This window comes from Platalea leucorodia, assembly GCF_965183815.1.
Source record: "Platalea leucorodia genome assembly, chromosome: 6".
Taxonomy (NCBI): Eukaryota; Metazoa; Chordata; class Aves; order Pelecaniformes; family Threskiornithidae; genus Platalea; species Platalea leucorodia.
This window is the reverse complement of record NC_138828.1, coordinates 41,544,744-41,564,522: the sequence shown is the minus strand read 5'-3', so window position 1 is coordinate 41,564,522 and position 19,779 is coordinate 41,544,744. Positions and strand designations below refer to the sequence as shown.

The window sequence follows — 19,779 nt, the reverse complement described above, 5'->3', positions numbered from 1 at the left end:
ACCTTTTAAGCTCAGGAAATGTTATCTAGATGCCACCAATTTATGAAGGGCTGCAACTGTGTTTGAAGATAGCACTAATTTAGACTAATAAGATCAAATTAAAGAAATAGTTGGAAAAGTATAGGAAGTCATCCATCAAGGAAAAGGACAATGTTTTGCATTTAGGAAAATCAACTTAAAATTATCCCTTTTATCAGCATACAATCTTAAAACAATTGGTTATTAAACATCTGGAAGTTATAGTGGATAACAGGCTAAATGTGAGTTTCGTTGTAATCAGAAAAGAAAAAACTACCAAGAGTTTTTCTCCAATTGCTTTGTAGGTAGGACAATACATACTGGAATTAAATTACAGCAACATAAATTTAGATTTCATAATAGGGAAGGAAAGTAAGTACAAAGTGTAGAATTTCTTCCCTAAAGCTTTTTAAAGAACAGATTTGATAAACATGAGCTATCTCCTAAGTAAATCTCCTTGTATATTCCCTCTCAAGATTTTAAAAAAATTATTTCTTCAGTGGTAACTTTCTGTGGAGCAATGGTAGATGGTTTTGCAGACTGATTCACACGTTCAGGCAATAATGTCACATGTATAGCTAAAACCATTATCAGTACACAAGCATTCATTATTTTATGTTTTCTGAACACTTTGTTATGTTTGTGGTACTTTTTCCTTGCCAACTGCTACTCAATACAAAGTTGAATATACACAAGTAGAACACAAGGAAATGCTCTACTGGACCTCAGTAATTTTGACAGAACAATGGAGGAAAACAAAGATCTACTGCTTATCGCTGGTGTGATACCAAGGACCTCAACATTGCCTTACTTTTTAGATAAACTGGAGGCCAAGTTTAACTCAAGAGCATAAGAGAAAGAGCGTCTCTGAGTTAATGTAGAATTTTTTCTTCCCTTGATAGGGAGACAATCTTTATGAGCTCCACATACATTACAGTAGTTCTGGGACAGTTGCAGAATGTATATATAAAGACTTAAGGCAATTTCAGCCAAAGAATTTCTTAAATTACATGCTCTTGCTTAAATTCAAGATGAGGTATCCATCTGTAATACTTCATATAACTGCAGCTTCAGTCTCTTCGCTGCAAGAATTCTGCTCCAGGGATCTCTGGCTATTATCCACGTTTAAATTGGTGACCTTCGTTCAAATGGACTATGGAATTGTCGTGGTTTAACCCCAGTCGGCAACCAGGCACCACACAGCCACTCTCTCACCCTTCCTCTCCCAGTGGGATGGCGGAGAGAATCTAAGAGTAAAAGTGAGAAAACTCGTGGGTTGAGATAAGAACAGTTTAAGAATTGAAATAAAATAAAATAATAATAAAAAATTGTAATGAAAAGGAAAACAATGAGAGAGAGAGAGAGAGGGAGGAACAAAATCTAGAAAAAACAAGTGATGCAACTGCTTACCACCCACCGACTGACGCCCAGCCAGTCCCTGAGCAGCGATCGCTGCCTCCCGACCAACTTCCCCCAGTTTATATACTGAGCATGACATCATACGGTATGGCACAGCCCTTTGCCCAGTCTGGGTCAGCTGTCCTGGCTGTGCTCCCTCCCAGCTTCTTGTGCACCTACTCTCTGGTGGAGTAGGGGAAGCTGAAAAGTCCTTGACTTAGTATAAACACTACTTAGTAACAACTGAAACATCAGTGTGTTATGACATTATTCTCATACTAAATCCAAAATACAGCACTATACCAGCTACTAGGAAGAAAATTAACTCTATCCCAGCTGAAACCAGGACAGGAATGCATCCCAGACTGGTAAGATGGCACTAGTAGGGATATTTTATAATATAAGGAAAGGGGTGCTTCTAAAATGTTTTGTTCCAATGGTATCATGCATATTTAAACACCTTTTTAAATGCCTTTTTTTTCCTCTTTCATTGATAACAAAGAAAGCATACATTATGCAAAAGGATAAGCTGAACCCAGGGAAAACTCTGTGCTAAATTTGAGGGGACTGGTTTTTTTTTTTTTTTTTCCTTTGACTATTGGACAGCCACCTTCACTGAACTATGACTCTTTCCTTGTTTTTTCTTCTTTCTTTTTTTCCCCCCTTGTCACAGTCAGTTACAGACAGGTTTGATCACAAAGGAGAACCAAGGAGGAAGTTTCAGAGATGTTCAGAGCTCATATCCTATTCTATCATTGGCACGTAGAATAGAAGAATTAACTTTCAGAGCTTTATACTGTTGTTTGCAGATATAACGTCAGTAATCCGGATGTTTCCTCCTATCCAGCTCCTGTAAAATTTTGAGCTTAAAGGTGGAAAAGGAGAAAAAGTTGCTTGAGTCTGAACTATGAAAAGAGAAAGTACAGCAATGTGGCTGTATCACAGAAGATTTCACTAGTCTGACTACATGTGTTTATAAAAGTTCTCATGTCACTTGTATAGATACTCTTGTTTTTTTCTTAAATGGTACATTTGGTCAGACTCTAAAGCATGATTAACTTGAAGAGTTCTGAAAATCGGCAATTCAGACATGATTTAGCCAATACTACTGTGTTCTCTGTAACAGGGTTCAACATTAACATGTCTTTTTGTCATGTAATCATGTAAATAGTTGATTAAAACCTAAGCAATGCTGTGGCTGTTCACCTTGAACTGTAGTAGTTCCTTTTGCTCTAACATCAGCAGACTTTTTGATTACTCCCTAGAGATGTATACAATTTAGTTGGACTGAAAAAACCTTTTTATGATGCCTTCATGTTTACCTCTAGCTTGAGTTTGGTATCTTAGACAGTCATGATGTTAACACCCACAATAGAAGAACCAGTGAAAGGAAATGTTCTACTGAACCTCATGCTTACAAATAAGGAAGAACTGGTTGGGAATATAAAGGTCAGTGCAACCTTGGGTTCAGTGACCACGAGATGGTAGAGTCGAGGAGCCTAAGAGGAGGCAGCAAGGCAAAAAGAAGGAGCACAACCCTGGATTTCAGGAGAGCAGGCTTTGGCCTGTTCAAGGACATACTTGGAAGAATCCCATAAGAGACCATGCTGGAAAGAAGAGGGGTCTAAGAGAGCTGGTTGATTTTCAAGAATCACCTCCTCTATGCTCAAGAATGGTCCATCACAACGAACAGGAAATCAAAGGCAGCCAGAGGCCTGTATTAATGAACAAGGAGCTCCTGACAGAACTCAAATAAAAAGGAAGAAAGGTGGAAGGAAGGACAGGTGACCCAGGAAGAACATGGAGACACTATTTGAATGTGAAGGATTAGGAAAGCCAGAGCCCACCTGGAACTGAATCTGGTGAGGGACATGAAGGACAGCAAGATGGGCTTCTACAGGGCTTCAGGGCTGTATCAGCAGCAAAAGAAAGGCTAGGGAAAATACGGGCCTGCTGCTGAGTGGGGCACAGGACCTGGTGAAAACAGAAGTGGAAGAGGCTGATGTGCTAAAAAGTTGTCTTTGCTGTAGTCTTTACAAGTAACACTTGCTTTCAGGAATACCAGATCCCTGAAATGAGTTTACAAAAGTAGTGCTTCTGTAATGAATCACTGAATCTAATGAGACATGTAGATATTGTAGCTTGGCAATATCTTCTATTTTTTATATATATATATATATATATTCTATATTTTCTATATAAGAATATATATATATATTTCTATATATATATTTCTATATTTTCTATATATATTTTTCTATATATATTATATATAATATATAAATATATATATTATATATATATAAAATATATAATATTTTCTAATGAATCGGACACCTGTTGGATACTTTGGGCTCTATGTGTGAGCCTCTGTGTGTGTGAATATTTGTGTTGCATATAATTATAATGCGTGTATGTGTATACTTTATAGTACCGTATCCTGTGGTTAATCACAAGGAGAGGATATTTTAAGTTATTTAAAGATTTTAAAGGCTATTTTAGAGGCTGTTTATGTTAAGGAGTATAAAATGGCTGTAAGCTGACCATGAATAAGTTTAGGATAAAAACAAAAAGAAAGCTGTATTTCATACATAAGAATACTGGGAAGCTTTGAAAAAGCTTTTTAATAAACAAGAAAGGTAGATGACTTTATGGTAGACTATATTAACATTAGGCATATGATTATAGAGCATGGGTTCCCTTCAGGAACAGGGGCTGACCTACATACCATAAGAGATCCAGCGTGCTTTTTCCTAGTGTGAAACAGTGACTGTGTTTTGCATGTTTTTCATATTAGTTTATACACTTTAATTTCTGAATTAAATATTTTACAGCAGAAGTATCTACTAGACTGAAAGACATTTTTCATAGTTTTATACTTCTATTTTATATTCTTTGCTCAAATAATTTAATCACTGTTTTATGTAAATGCATTGCATATATAACAATAAAAAGATTGCTAGGTGAGATTAACTGTCAAGAAGTGTCCTTGACAAAGTAAATCATGGAATATAATGTAGAAAAAACAACTTCTAGCAGGATTTGTACAAGCACTTTAGAATCTATGAGACGTAGACTGGAAGAAGCTAGATTGGACTAGGAGTGTTATTTTAGGGTGGTTCTTGCAGACATGAAAAATAACAAGGAAAAATAAAACTCCAACTATTAATTGTTCCACACATTTTTACAATAATCGGCATAGTTTACAACTTGTAGATTTTAAATTATATTGTATTAATTGAAATTGAACTGAAAATTGAACTGGGAATCGAAATGAGGGTCAAATTTTGCACTCCAATCCAGTGGAACCTATATGCCAATTAAAGATATTATAAAAGGATGAAGCTAAAAACAATGACTCAAACTTGAAAAAAAGAGTTGTTTTTTTTTTTTTTTCTGTGCATCTGCTCATTTCAAAGGATGACCACACTTCCACAGGATGTCATTTACCTTGTTAAATTGTGCGGAGATTTAGTTTTTCTATCTGATCAGTTCCAATCATAAATAGCTTTTCTTCTGTAAATAACTATCATAGCTAAATAAACAAACATAACACTTCTACAGAGTTTAAATAACTGTTAAAATAAAAGTTGTATTTTCTTTTACAGACACAATATGTGTGGCAAGATCAAACAACTCTGCCATTCACAAATATAATATTTGGGTTTCAGATTGCGGTCAGATATTCTGCTTTAATATTTGTGATGTTTGATATTTACATCACAGCTTTGTTGCCAATATGACAAGCATAATTACTGTAGAGATGCAGGCATAATTATGATAACCTTGTTTTTAATCTTTCCTCGTAGGATTTTGGAGATGATGGGTCCTTGTACATTACTAAGGTTACCACAACCCATATGGGAAATTACACCTGCTATGCTGATGGCTATGATAAGCTCTATCAAACTCATATTCTCCAAGTGAACGGTAAGGAAAAATGTTCTAATTACCAAGTCATAAGAGACTTGGATTTGGATTTTGTTGAGCAGATCTGTTGTTGCTGTTTTGCTTTCTTTATATTGTGTTACAGCTTAAAAGAAAAAGAGATACAATTATTTTTACTGATTGTTTTCCTATAAATAACCTTGCAAAACAATAAAACATAATAATTTTCATTTATTAGTTCCATATGAATAATAGTTATTAAAAGGAGTAAAGATAGTCCAGAGGACTTGCCCTGTACTGTGAGCTGTTCACCTGTGAGGATGTTTAGCATGTAATCTGCAGAATAATAAGTGTTTTTATATATACATATATACAGATGAAGTAGCTTTTAGTATTAATTTAGTAATTCCGGAGAATACACTGGGGAAAATAAGTGCATAGGTCTGTTGTGTTAAGAATTTTACATTTAATATAACATTAAAAAAATGAGCTACCCTAAAAGTTTTGTAATTGACGTAGTCTTCTAAATTCACCTTAATTATTTTGAAATCTAACCACGTAGATTAATCTAGCCTAGTAGATTAACTGTAGACTTCTGGATATGAAATCTTGATCTTTACATTTTCCTACATCTATTCAAGTTCTAAGGACCACTTTCCTGAACGCTATACTTGGACAAAACTTAACTGCAATTGTTACTGGTGCTCTGAAGACAGGCCTTACCCTTCTCTTGAACCGTAGTATCCTCTCCTAGCTCTTTTTCCTATGTGTATTTTTTTTTTCTGAATTATTTTAAGCAGTTGTTCTCCTCCACTGACGAAGAGTCCAAGGGTCCCACTGTACTTTATCCCCAGTGAGGTTTAATGTCTTTTTTTGAGTGACCTTGTGCTTTCTGGTTATTTTAACATTCATATTTATCTTCAACTCTTAAGTCTACCTTTCCGCATTAAACTGCCAGTATTTGTCATTCCATGTTGATACTTAATCCTATCCAGAATCATGTCTGAACTCAATCTTCTCCTGCAAATTTGCTTTGCATTAACTGGCTCTAACTTTGTCCTGAAGTGTATTCTAGACCTAGTTTCTTGGCCACTGCTGTTGCCATCATTCTTTGTTTTGTTAATTGTTAGTTGCGTAAACTCGTTTTATAGTTTGCTTTCCTTGACATCTCTTATCCAAAAATGCTGAAATATTTCCTGATATTCATATCTTCCATTGATATTCACACCAAGTGCAGCTTCCAAGATTATTTTATTTGTCTTTTAATATGATTCATTCTTCTTTTAATAGCCTTTTTTCTCCCCACTTTCTGTTGTTAATACATTTCACATTTTAAATGACTTTGATGTTTAGTGCTTGTTTACGGTTTTCTTAACATGTTGTCTCTGCCATTGTGTTTCTCCAGGAAACTGGGTTAGAATATCTATTTATCCATCTCTTTTAAATTTTTTTTTTTTCCCCTCCAAATTTCTTCCCCCACCCCTCAACACTTTGTAAATGGAGTGTCCTGCCTGAGCTAATACATGGCATCAACATCTTTTCCTCCTTCAAATTTTTCTTCAGGAATTCTTTTCTGTCATTTAAAAATCCCGGTAGCAAATACTGGCTAAACTAGTGAGAAGACTGAAGTGCAGTTTACTTGTATTTTAATTCCTGCAGACAGCAGAATTATTGGTGAGTTGGGCACATTAGAAGGTCCTTGACCAACTTTCTCCTTCTCTGTTTCATGTGTTCTGGTTTACCCTAATTTATTAACAAAGTTACATTCTTGTCAACTACCTATTCCAATGTGTTAATAAACCTGAAGAGGTGTGTTGCAACAGTTAAAATACTAGAATTCTTCATGTTTGGCTCCGTTCAGCACACAAAGAGGCAAAACTTCACTTGAGTTGAAGAAGGTTTTCTGCAAAACTAAAAAAATCAAGACACATAATTTGGTATAGGTGAAGGAGGACAACTGTAGATTTTTCTGGTGACAAAGTGTTTTCAGGAAATCATATATTTCATCTGGAAACCACTGTAAACCTTTATGGTGCCAAAGGCAATAACTGCTGTTGCTGCTCTGTATCTTTCATATAAATTTGAAGTCGTCCAAACAAATTGGCTAGTCCATGTGTGCTCTGCTCAGACAGCTGCTGTTCCACAAGCTGGCACTAGAGTGGTACCTTCCAACACCATTTTGGATGTTGATTTTTTGGGGAGTGAGGGAAAGGAGAAAGGAGTCCCTTTGAGCAATAGGATTGTTTGCTGTGCATATTGTGGATAAATGGAGTTAAAACCATTGAGATTAAAGGTGAAATGAACAGCTCTTCCACAGTCTAGATCTGTACTTCTAAGCAGTAATATTCCTAAGCACAGGCATGGTGGTCAGTTCTTGTAGCTGTGATAATGACTAATTAATATAATGGTACTTGTATTAACAGGAGAGTCAGACAGAAGGTTAATGAGATAATGAGGCTTCATTGATCACAAAGATCTAATGTGAAGGTTCAACAAAAACGATGTAATTAGATTTTAAGTTCTTTCTTGATTTCCATTTGTGTAAATCTGTATATTTTTAGAAACAATATTTATATATTTTACATCGACTAGTTTGCAAATATTATATGTATATATAATTTTCATTTATTTTTCTTTTAAGATTAAAATATTTAGAAAATTTTTTTTGAGTTTTGAATTGCCTGGTACAGTACTAAAGAATAATGAGCTTCCTATGGAGTCTTAACAATACAGATAGTCAGCACTGTAAAAGACATGTTTTATGGTGAGAAAATTCAGCCTAATCTTATACAAATAATATGGTAAAGTAAATATTGCAAGCAATATCATCATAAGTTGGTATTTAACCCTTTTTCGTATAAACTATAAAAAGAACCCCAAAATGCAAAGTTGTAATGGTGCAGAAATAACCGTTCTATTAAATAATGCTAATTATTACCATTTACGTAATACTTAAAACTTTCAAAGTGTATAATTTTGTGCCTATATGATTCTGAGACTATGTGTGTCTCAGCCTGTCAGTTTGATTTTTATTTTTTTCTCCATATATCTGCGATATTGAAATTCATTCCATCAGGTGTTTTTCCTTTACTGTTGTTGACATCACATGCCATAAACCCCAAGAACTAGTAAGTCTGTTTTCAGATAATGATAGGTATATATGATGGTCTTAGTATCACTGAAGACAAATAGAAGCTATGTAGTTCAACCTCCCATTAAATATTTATAATATCAACTCCATAATTTGTTCATTAAAATCTATCTTTACTTAATTTGTATTTCAGAAGGATTTGTATCATTTCCCTTATGCTTGTTTATTAGCATCTGTTTTTTTCCACAGCAGTCATTCAAAAGTTTATATGGGAATGATGGTAGAGTTCTTCCAAACAAAGTAGTAAACAGTGGTCAGAGCAAAAAATTTGTAACAAACTTAGATATAATATGGGTTGTTGTATTTGGTAGGGGGCCACCTGTCTCTAAAATGCCTTTTGATGGTATTAATATATTCAATTAACCACTTTATATATTAATATTCAGCTATTTAAGACAACAGAGGTGTATATGTCAGTTCTAAGTAAAAAAACAGAATTTGAATAGTAAACCAAGATTTTTTCCTTATGTTTACATTATTGCTTATGTTAATTGAAGTGTTAAAGGAGCATTATTAAAAATTATTACTCTTTCTTGTTATTACTGTTAGGATTACATGAATGTGATTTCTGACACAAAAAAAGTCTTGAAAATTGCTATTGAAAAAGCTGAAATACCTAGAAAGTTTGTGTTTTCTCATTAACTCAATGTTTATCAAGTTATGGATCTATACTGTCTGTCACCAGAGGTGTTAATGTTATTGATCACAATGGCAGTTATGGACGTGATACCGAGATGAGTTTAAATTTGATTTTGTTTATAACTCAGTTTTTCTATTTTACAAGCATATGTGTGTCATAGCCTAGATTTTTCAAAGTGTAAATTTGAGGAATTTCACTTTTGGGAAGGTGTTTCTAGACAATAAACAAAATGTCATTAGCCATATTATAAAAAAAGGAAGACTAGTTTCAAATTTAGACCAACTCTAAAAATGGTATAAGTTTATGGTACATGTTACAAATCAACTTAATACGCATGTAGCACCAGTGTGACATTTTTCTTTCTGTTTATATATGAACAACGTTATCCTGCTTACTGACCTTTCACATTGGTTTGCAAGGCAAGTTGTTTGCAGAGAGGCGGCAAGAATTTTCCCCACCGTAGTTCCAAGCCAAAAGGCCTAGTAAAAAAAACCAAAAAGTTTTGGTACCTTAAGGTAAAGAAAAGAGAGTCCAGACCCTCAGCCAGATATAAATTGGTGATTTATAGTGTCTGAAGAATTGTTTACCACCTTTGTTTTTTCAAACAAAATATCTCAGTGTAATCAAAAAGTAGTTATCATATACAGCAATAGAAGAACCTAGTTCACTATATATATATGACGTTTCTTTCTTAAACACATACATTTTCCCTGGATTCCAGACAGCTTGAACAGACTATTTTCTCTCTTTCCCGCCCCGTGCCCCCCTCCCCCCCACCATTTGACCTGACTGAAACAATCTTCAGGGGTTTTCATAGCAATTGTGAAATGTATTGAATAGTTACATATTCACCATATTTGGAAACAACAGTCTCACATGGCTTTTTGAACTGAATGATAAGGGATGGAGGATTCATTCAATTACATACTATATATGCTTCTGCTAAATACAATCATGCAATGTTTTTTCTCCCCTCCCTTTTTAATCTATGTAATGACCTCTCCCTTAAAAAGTAGGCTTCTTTAGGTTAAAATATTAGAACATACCTCTTTGAAAGTCAGTGGGAACAATCACATTATTTGTGTACTTAAAATTTCCTTTCTGCTAATATTTATGGTCAGGTACACAAAAAAGTGATTGAAATGAACCCAAAGGGTTTATATCAAACTTGTCATATTAAATTAATTTTTTTAGACTGAGCCCCTCTGCACTAATATTTTAATTGCCTGGATGCCTCAGTTGTACAGTTCTTGGGGGTATATTACAGATAGGCTCCAGGGTAATATGAAATAAAAAATTGTAATACAAAACAAGGGTTGAAAACCTTTTCTAATTGTATAGGTAACCTATCAGAGACAGATTTGCTAAGGAAAGTGGGAAATGTCAGCAAATGGAGGAAAGATAGGGTAAGATATAAACTCTAGTGTTATGCAAGTACCTCTGTGTCTGGGAAAACACTTGCAAAAGGGAACAGAAGCTACTACAGAAATATGAGATAGTAGAAGAAAACTCAGACCTGCTTTCACTTGAGCAGGTCCTCACATTCACATTTCCTAACCCTCAAGTTAGCAACAATAGCATCTTGTTTTGTTTGTTTGTTTGTTTGTTTAGGAAGTATTTGATTTCAGTTTTAATATTTTCTAAAACTTTGCTAAGAATAAAGTTGCCCCAAATGTATCATCTGCCTTTTGCCCAAGCTAAACTAATACATTCCTTTTGCTATTCAATGAAAATTCTGCAAAATTGGACTGTTAGAAAATTTCTCTCCACACGCAGTCAGTAGAAGTCTGTCAAGGTGTGGTAGTTAAATTCTCGTAAGTTTTTATATGCAATGAGAATATTTCACTGGCGCAAAACAGAGAAGAAATATTCTAAGTAGTCAGAACGCAATGAGTTGCGGTGCTTTGCTATTGGTCCTAAAAGTTGTTTGTGTTGCTGAGATGCTTGAGAGTGTTAAATGATGGCAATCCTGTCTCTGATGAGATGGAGCTCTTTGCTCTTCTTGAGGCAAGGTGGAAAAATAAACTATTTGGCTTTGATGCAGTGGGAAATCTGCAACATGGGGTAGGCTGCTAGAGGACCTTCTGTCAAGAAATGCTGAACAGGGCAGACATGAAAATTGGACCCTAGGAAGTGAGGCAGAATACAACTGGGAGCTGAGGTGCCGAAAGGGGCTCAGGCCATCGGAGCGTGCAGTCGAGTGGGGCTCGGTATGAGCGGTACAGTGGGGAAGGCAAGGTCTGGGTATGGAACACACAGATCCTGTGGGAGAGGAGACAGAACAGGAAAGAAGTGAAGGGAGAACAGGAATGGGAATATCAGGCTTGAGATGAAAAGTAGAGATTGGTGTCCATAAAAGCAAAGTCCCTTCCAGAAACTCAACAGAAACCTTAAATCCCTGATTTTTATATGTGTTTGCTCTCAGCTGGTAGTCTAAGCAATTAGCAGCCATAACTTTCACATTTTTAATCTTCCATGTTCTTCTGTTACATTTTTGCAGTTTGCGTATTGGGGTTATGTGTAATTTTCCGTGTATATTATTTGAAAAGACCTTCATCTCTAACTGGGTTTAAAATATCTGTGAAACCTACTGATTTTTGCATCTTATCTGAGATGCAGTACATTTGTGTATTCCTTGCAATGTAGAAATCTGAGGTATTTCTGTGCTCTAATAAGACAGCGTGCTGGGACATTTCTTGTAAACAGTTGGATAGCATTTGAAAATATTTAATCTTGTTCCAAAATAGACACAGTTAATTTTTGATCTTGTTATCTTCTTTCATTATCAACTGATACTTCATCCTCTACCCAGCTGTGTTTTGTGACACCAGCTAAGTAGTCCACATTTTTAAAGCTGCATTAAACCAAACTTTGGAGAATAGGAAATATGCTTCTTTAGCCTTTATTACAGTTAATTTTTTTTATTGTTAGAAACAACCTCAAGCAAGTTCTCTATACATAATTAAAGATAAGATCAATAATTATTCATCTAAAAAATCTTGCTTGATCATTGATTACCGATATGAATATGTCCACTGTGATGTCATATGCCCTCTCCCTGGTATGTAGCAGATTTCCCCCTGGTATGTAGCAGATTTCCCCCTGGTATGTAGCAGATTTCCCCCTGGTATGTAGCAGATTTTCAGTTGGTAAGCATATACAGCAGCAAGTTTCCAAATCTTGAAAAAGTGATGTCAACAATTCTTATATTTTGCTAAGAATGAAACTCAGAAGATGAGTCTTATAAATGTCCTGTTTAACATCTTCATTAGTGATCTAGATGATGGGGCAGAGTTGCACCTTCAGCAGGTTTGCAGATGACACCAAATTGGGAGGAGTGGCTGATACACCAGGGTCATCATGCTGCCATTCAGAGGTAACTTGACAGGCTGGAGAAACGGACCAGCAGGAGCCTCATGAAGTTCAACAAGGAGAAGTACAAAGTCCTGCACCTAGGGAAGAACAACCCCATGCACCAATATATGCTGGGGGCCACCCAGGTGGAAAGCAGCTTGGCAGAAAAGGACCTAGGGATCCTGATGGACACCAGGTTGAACATGAGTCAGCAATGTGCCCATGTGATAAAGAAGGCAAATGGTATCCTGGGCACAAGAGGTCCTGTCTGAACATTAGGAAACACTGTTTTTACTGTGACGGTGACGGAGCATTGGCACTGGTTGCCCAGAGAGGTGGTAGAGTCTCCCTCCTTGGAGATATTCTAAAACCTAAATATGGTCCTGGGCAACTGGCTCTGGGTGGCCCTCGTTGAGCAGCGGGACTGGACAAGATGACCTCCAGAAGTCCCTTTCAACTTCAACCATTACATGATTCTGTGATTACATGTTTTATACAGGTAAAATTGATTGCTGATAGGTGTTTTGGAGAGAGGGGAAGGGTGGAGATGAAGTGTTAAAGAAAAAGTTTGTGAAACAGGACAATTACAATCTCTCTACATCCCATCATAACTTACTGGTTGTACATTATTCATATTTACAAAGAAATTTAAGGAAAAATAAAAATCTCAACCCTAAACTACTGAATTGTAGTTCAGGCTTTTTTCCTTGATACCACAGGCACTGAAAAGTGGTTTTTCTCACAGAACATTCTTTCTGCTTCAGAAATTTACTGTGACAGAGTTCAGCATTGAATGTCACTGAATGTGTGACTAATACCACATCTGTGTGTTGTTATATATAGCTGCAGGAGTCTTTAGAATTGCTTATAATTATTTTTCTTAAAATTAAGATAATACTCTTCTCCACTAAATTATAATTGTTTCCTGCCTTCAGTTCCACCAGTCATCCGAGTCTATCCAGAGAGCCAGGCAAGGGAGCCAGGTGTGACAGCTAGCCTTCGGTGCCATGCTGAAGGTATTCCCAACCCACAGCTTGGTTGGCTGAAGAATGGAATTGATATCACTCCGAAGTTATCCAAACAGCTAACTCTTCAAGGTAAAGAGGCATATTTATTGTTTTCTACAGGTTGCGAATACTTTATCAGTGCATCCTTTCTGTATTAGCTGTCCTTACATAGTTTTAACTAAAGGTTGAAGTCTAAGCTAAAACATTTCGGAATATGTCTTCCAGTTACTCCCCAAGACACGTATCTTCTCTGCTTTCTATTTGTTAGAATAATGGTTGTACTTACTGGCAGGTTTACTAGTAAATTCCAATATGCCCTTCTCTATTAAAAAATGTGCAGTTTCTGAGTAGAGCAAGCAGCCCAAGACCCTGTCCCAACTCGGTATTAAAATTTGTCACTACAACTATATTAATGCCATTCACTGAGTATTGAAAACAAATACTTAAATTACGAAGCAATACTTTTGTATGTAAAGATTTATTCTAATGCATTGATAATAATCTAGTTATTTTTCATGAGTCCAGTTTAAATTTAGATCAGAACATGAACCAAACTTTATCTTTACTGCAGCTGAGTTGAAAACAGAAGTTTTTTGACTGATAAGAATCTCAGTGGGACCTGATGGTGGAAGGGACAGGAGGAGAAATATCTGAAATGGATGTGCTGTTTTCTGAGGGGTCTCAGCAGAGGCACTAAAGGAAATTCTTACTTTTACTTGACAATAAAGGCCAGTCCATGAATCTTCTATGAATCTTCAGGACTCAGCAAATTCAATGAACCTGCCCAGCACCCTGCCCTACACAAAACCTTCTAGCTTCTGCAGTCCTTCTGCTGATTTTTGATCAGCCATAGAGAAAAAAATGTTGTGCTGCCAGTGTTCCCTTCAAAACCTTCTCTCATTCATCTGCCAAAACAGATGTGTATTAGGATAGGACAGCAGTCAGACTGCAGCATAAGATACAGTGGGACAGGCAGACGGCAAATACTTCTCTCAAGAGAGTCTTACCTTCCCTATAGGTCTCATAGTCCTTTGTTCTTTCATGGCCCTCTCTCCTGGATGTATGTGAACAATTGCCTTGCAGAAACACTTTCCACTATGAGTAGGAAGTGGTGGACTCCTCTTCCATAGCAGCATTCTGTTGATTTCTCCTGCAGGGATTTGAGTGGAATTGTTTTCCCCTCACCAAATGTCACCAAAAGACATTTAATTCCATTTTCTTCAATGTACTTATTTGAAACAAAATTTTGAAAATCTCATTGCATTTTCCCTGAGTTTTTCCTGAGTTAAATTATCTATACATTAGCTTCAAGCAAAAGATGGTCTAGAAGGAGTATTGCACCATAACCCAGCGCCCCTTCTAGTCTATATTTTAGAATACCTACAAAGCTGTTTTTATAAAATAGATCCTACAGTTGAACAGGTATACTATACTTAAAATGCAATGAATCATTGGTCACGTAGTTATTCACATCACATTATTTAAAAGACCTTTGCCTGTGAAACCTGGACTGTTTGTTGACATTCCTACTCAAGCTGACATACAGCTCCTGAAGTGGTTTCCGTAGACTCCTACACTGATGTAGGTAAAATTCCAATGTGCCTGGTTTTTCTGTTGTTACACTGCATTCACATGAAAACAAAACCAGGTGCCTCTGGTTACTAGAAACAAACAATTTTGTTAAAATTATTATTTATGTTGAAATTTTAGCTCGTTATGTTCCATGGAAACCTGGGTTATTTTGTATAAAGCCGGTGATAGTGTCAAGTGAGCAAATGCAACATGATAAAAACATAATATTTATGTGATTTTAAAGACAACCATAGTCATTTAAACATATATAAAACCTCAGACTGATATTTGGCTTTGAAATGCAAAATCAGCTGAGATATTCCAGGTATCTGTGAGATGAATAACAGTGCATGTAATTCACTAGCCAGTTGAATACCTCTGGATTAGTTTGGCATGCCTCCAAGTTATGAACTCAGGAATGAAAATGGTTTAATTAGTATGAGCAGAGAAAGCCTTGTGAATGTATAATCTGAAAGCACTGTAGCATGTCTGCATGTTGAATTTTTCCTCTCCTTTCAGCAAATGGCAGCGAGGTTCATATTAGCAACGTGCGCTATGAAGATACAGGAGCATATACTTGTATTGCAAAGAATGAAGCAGGGGTCGATGAAGATATTTCTTCTCTTTTTGTAGAAGATTCTGCTCGAAAGACCCGTAAGTATTGTAAGAAGTATAAAAATACATGTAGCCCTCACTTAAACATTAAATCAGTATTAAAAACTATGAAACATTAAATAAATTAAAATGAGTATGTGTAGATAACTGATTAAAAAAAAGAAAGTTTAAATAATGATATTCAAGAATCACTGAAGGCAGAGTGTGTAATCTGAAGTTTATTTAGAAGTAGAATGAAATCTCTGATTCATTCTGTGAACTGGTATATTTTTCACATTGCTGTTAAAATTTGTATAGTTTCCTCATGATAGATTTGTTGCATATGAAGGGAATAGGAAGGGATAAAAGGAACTGGATGCCTAAATAAGGCAAAGCAGTAGTCCAGGTGTGGTTTCTGGGGTTGATGGGGGTGTGTGAGGAAGACCTTTTCCAGTCTTTCTTCCTGTATGTTCTTGAGATATACCAAGAGTCAGACTTGGCCCTCGTGACAGAAGAGGCAACACAGGACTTGATCTCACCTACTGGAGTGCTCAGCAGGTCCAGATCAGTTCCAGCCTGCCCATGCTGTCTTGTGCCTGGATAACTGTGGCTCTCCAGAAATGCAGAGCAACAATGACCACATTCACTTGCTAAGTTGGGAGTTCAACATGCCAAAGAACTCTCTACCACTACCGAAAAGTAGATTTCTTTATCCTCTGTTGAACAGCGGTGGATTCACTTGCTAACTTGGGAGTTCAATGTGCCAAAGAAGTCTCTACTGCTACCAAAAAGTAGCTTTCTTTATCCTCTGTTGAATGGTCTTGGGGCTTATAAACCCTGTTTACCTGTAATTTGTCTGCCTTGATACTTCTTTCCCCTTCCCTTTCTTTACTCTGCTCAGAAAAATCCATTCCTGAGTTTACACTTCACCCATCTGTTTTTGCTTTTTTTGTTGTTTTTTTCTTTTAAGTCTGTTCTTTTAATGAATACTACATATTCATTAGAAATATATCTAGTAAAATGGTAGTTATTTTACTAGTGAGTCTGATTGCATTAACTTAAGGCATTCCTCTTTATCTAGAAGCTTATTCAACAGTGACAAGTACTTGACCTAAAATACTAGGGGCAGAATTAGGAGCACTGCAAGTCTGCCTGACACTTCCCGTCACAAGGCACTGACTTCAGTTACATGGAGGTTTATTAAGCTTTAAACGTTTCAGAGGAAATCTTCCATGCAGGAAAATTTTACAATCCAAATGTTAATATCTTTGCTTAGCTGCTTTCAGGAACACTAATTATAACTGTCATTTCAAAAGTCTTAACATGTTTTTTTTTTTAAGTGTCATGAAAATGACTGCTCAGACATTTCTGAGAAGGCAGCTGAGGATAAATAACTTGTTTGATCATGCTGAATTTCTAATAATCTGGTGATATGAAGTAGCTCGGTCACCTCCATTTGCCTTTTGCAGTCTGTGAAAAATGTTGTGAATGTTGCCAAATTAGAAAAACTCTGACAAACTAGAATTTGTTTTTGCTTGGTTAAAACTTGTTTGGCCTTAACAACAAAACATTTGTAATCCAACTGTCCAGTTTCCAAGTGTTTTAGTTACCTAATTGTTGTATCCTCTGAAGACCTGATCTGCAGTGATTATGCAGGAATAGCCACACCTATGCAAAATATTGTTTTCAGGAATTGCAATGTGATGCAATAATTTTAGGTCAGCTAACTTTACAGGATTTGTAAAATCACATGCTGTGCAATGAACACTGCTTGCAACAAATGCTTTAAAATCTACTAGCAAGTTGTTATAATGACCATTGGTGTCATGAAAGTCGTAAATGAAGGAAGACAGAATATAAACCCAATTATTTCTAAGACAATTCGTCCAAAAGACAGAGTCTCCTTCCTTCCTATAAAAGTCATTTACTCTGTAAGTTCTACATTTGATGTTGAAACGAGGCATTTTACCATTGTGTTCCTTGGTGTCTGAACATGGTTTCCTCAAAATTGGTGGATGTGTAAATAGACATATAGTCCATAGCTGCATAATTTTATCATTCAAATATAGGTGCAACAGATATTAACATAAGATGCTTACTGTAGTACTCTGATTTACTTACTTTGGCTCAGAAACCCATTTCTGTACATGCAAGAATACTAAGGTACATACTAATTAAAAAAGCAATTACTATCAATACCGTTATCACAACTACATGAATAAACTGCCTTCACAGGTACAAATTTTGATAGATACAGTTTAAAAAAATGCTTCTGTTTAAAAAAAAAAAAAGTCCCTTTACAGGGAGGAATTGCTAGAATTAGAAAACTGAAATTAAGAGTAGAAGGGCTTTATTATTAACTCTGCTTGCTTTTATATTTCTCCCAGAACACTGATTCATGCAGCAAATTAGGGATTATTAGGGAAGAAAATGACATAGCTAAAACCTCCTGGATAGGATTGTGAGCTTTTGTTCCCCCACCCACACATTTTAAACACAATGCTACTACTACTAGTTTAATTTAAAGCCTACTGATTAGGTCACAGGTTACATTCTAAAGATAGTCTCTGGCGATGTAAATGTGATTTCATATGATCTGATATAAAGTATACCTGTCGTAGATGACATTCTTATAAACAATTTTGCTTTTACCCTCCTTTAAGAGGATAAAGCAGACGTTTATTTTTTTAATTTTTTTTTTTTTTTTTTTTTTCTTATTGGAGTACTCCCTCCCGGAAATCTTAGGATATTGCTTTGAACAAAAGTGGAACAGATTCTCACTAGCTTGTCAGTTATCTGGGCTTGTCTACTTTTACATAAGGTAAAAATCATAGCAAAATAAAAGCATTTCAGAACATTGAGTTGATTGGCTATTGAGGTGGTAGTAAGAACTTTTACAGTGGAGCTCTGAAATGTAAACTACAATTGCACTGCGCTGAGCATGACAGTAATTTTATAAGCCACATAATGAGTACGGAACATGGTTCCATTTTTACCAGTGTATGTATTTTATTTCCTAGAAAGTTTAATAGTAAAAGGAAATGTTCACTTTTGTACTTATCTGACTCATTGTTTATGTGTATATGAAAGCTTTTGGGTTTTAATGCTACTTTGCATAATAAGGTAAATTTTTGGTAGTTATTTGTGGAATCTCATTTTCACCACATCCCAAATTTGTTATGTGGAAAACTCAGTACAGTGCTTTGAGAAAAAGTTAATATATATAGCAGAAAGGGCATAGCTAGCTCATTCCTTTGGGAATAGGTAGTGTAAACAGCTCCTAAGAGAAAATCAGATATTTTCTGGCACCTCTGCCTAAATTAAAACCAGTGCTATTGTGGATAAATAGATTGTTAAATAATAAACGAAGCTTTCCTTCACCTGTGTGCCTAAAAATGTTATTAGATTGCTAGGTTTTCAAAATTCACAGCATTGGTTACAGAGGCAGCTAATGCATGTGTCTGTATTATAAACAGAAAAGAAATAGAGTGAATGGCAAACCTATACTGAATTGTGGGAAGTGTGATAGTAATAGCAAAAATAAAAATATATAATGCAGATTATGACTTTGGGGTGCCAGGGCATTGTTTATTTTTAAGTTTCCAGTTTCAGAAATACCTTAACTTCAGCATTACTTTTTACCAGTTAACTCATTCTGTCACTGAAATTTTATATACTTAACATCTGTATCCAAACACGTGCACTTTTTGCTAGATTTGTGAAGCTGTAATGGAAATTTTTAGTTTATATTACCTATATAAACATCCGTTATGAGTATTGGTGATAAATGTCTGGCGCTGTGTATCATCAGATCCTGTTTAATTCCTCTGATGTCATCCATTTAGATTGCAGCATACCATTATTGCTCTCTGTCTCAAGAGCTCTTTTTGTTGCTTTTAATTTTTAATGTTTCTGCTAATATACTGTGGCCACTCCTGAAACAGACATGAAGAAAACATGATTTTACTCATGTTAAAAATGCTATAGTCATTTCACTGAAAGCTTTTTACATCACAGTCTGGAACTTGATACTGGTGGTTTGTGCAGTGAGATTATCACTAGAACATACTGCAACAAAAATAATGATTTCTCTGGTGTTTGACAGAGTAAAAATCTCCAAGCAATTGGTAATTTATATAGTGGGTGGACACTTCTTA

The 19,779-nt window shown here is 35.7% G+C and overlaps 1 protein-coding gene across 3 annotated transcripts in view; it reads left to right on the top strand.

Moving 5' to 3' along the window:
* The window catches only part of FSTL5 (follistatin like 5), a 362,482-nt gene that overhangs the window by 279,935 nt on the left and 62,768 nt on the right, over nucleotides 1–19,779 (top strand). For all 3 annotated transcript variants that reach the window (XM_082314957.1, XM_082314955.1, XM_082314956.1), the window contains 3 exons: nucleotides 5,226–5,346; nucleotides 13,385–13,546; nucleotides 15,548–15,682. In XM_082314957.1, coding sequence (XP_082171083.1) covers nucleotides 5,226–5,346; nucleotides 13,385–13,546; nucleotides 15,548–15,682 — 418 coding nt within the window. The remainder of the gene's footprint in view (nucleotides 1–5,225; nucleotides 5,347–13,384; nucleotides 13,547–15,547; nucleotides 15,683–19,779) is intronic.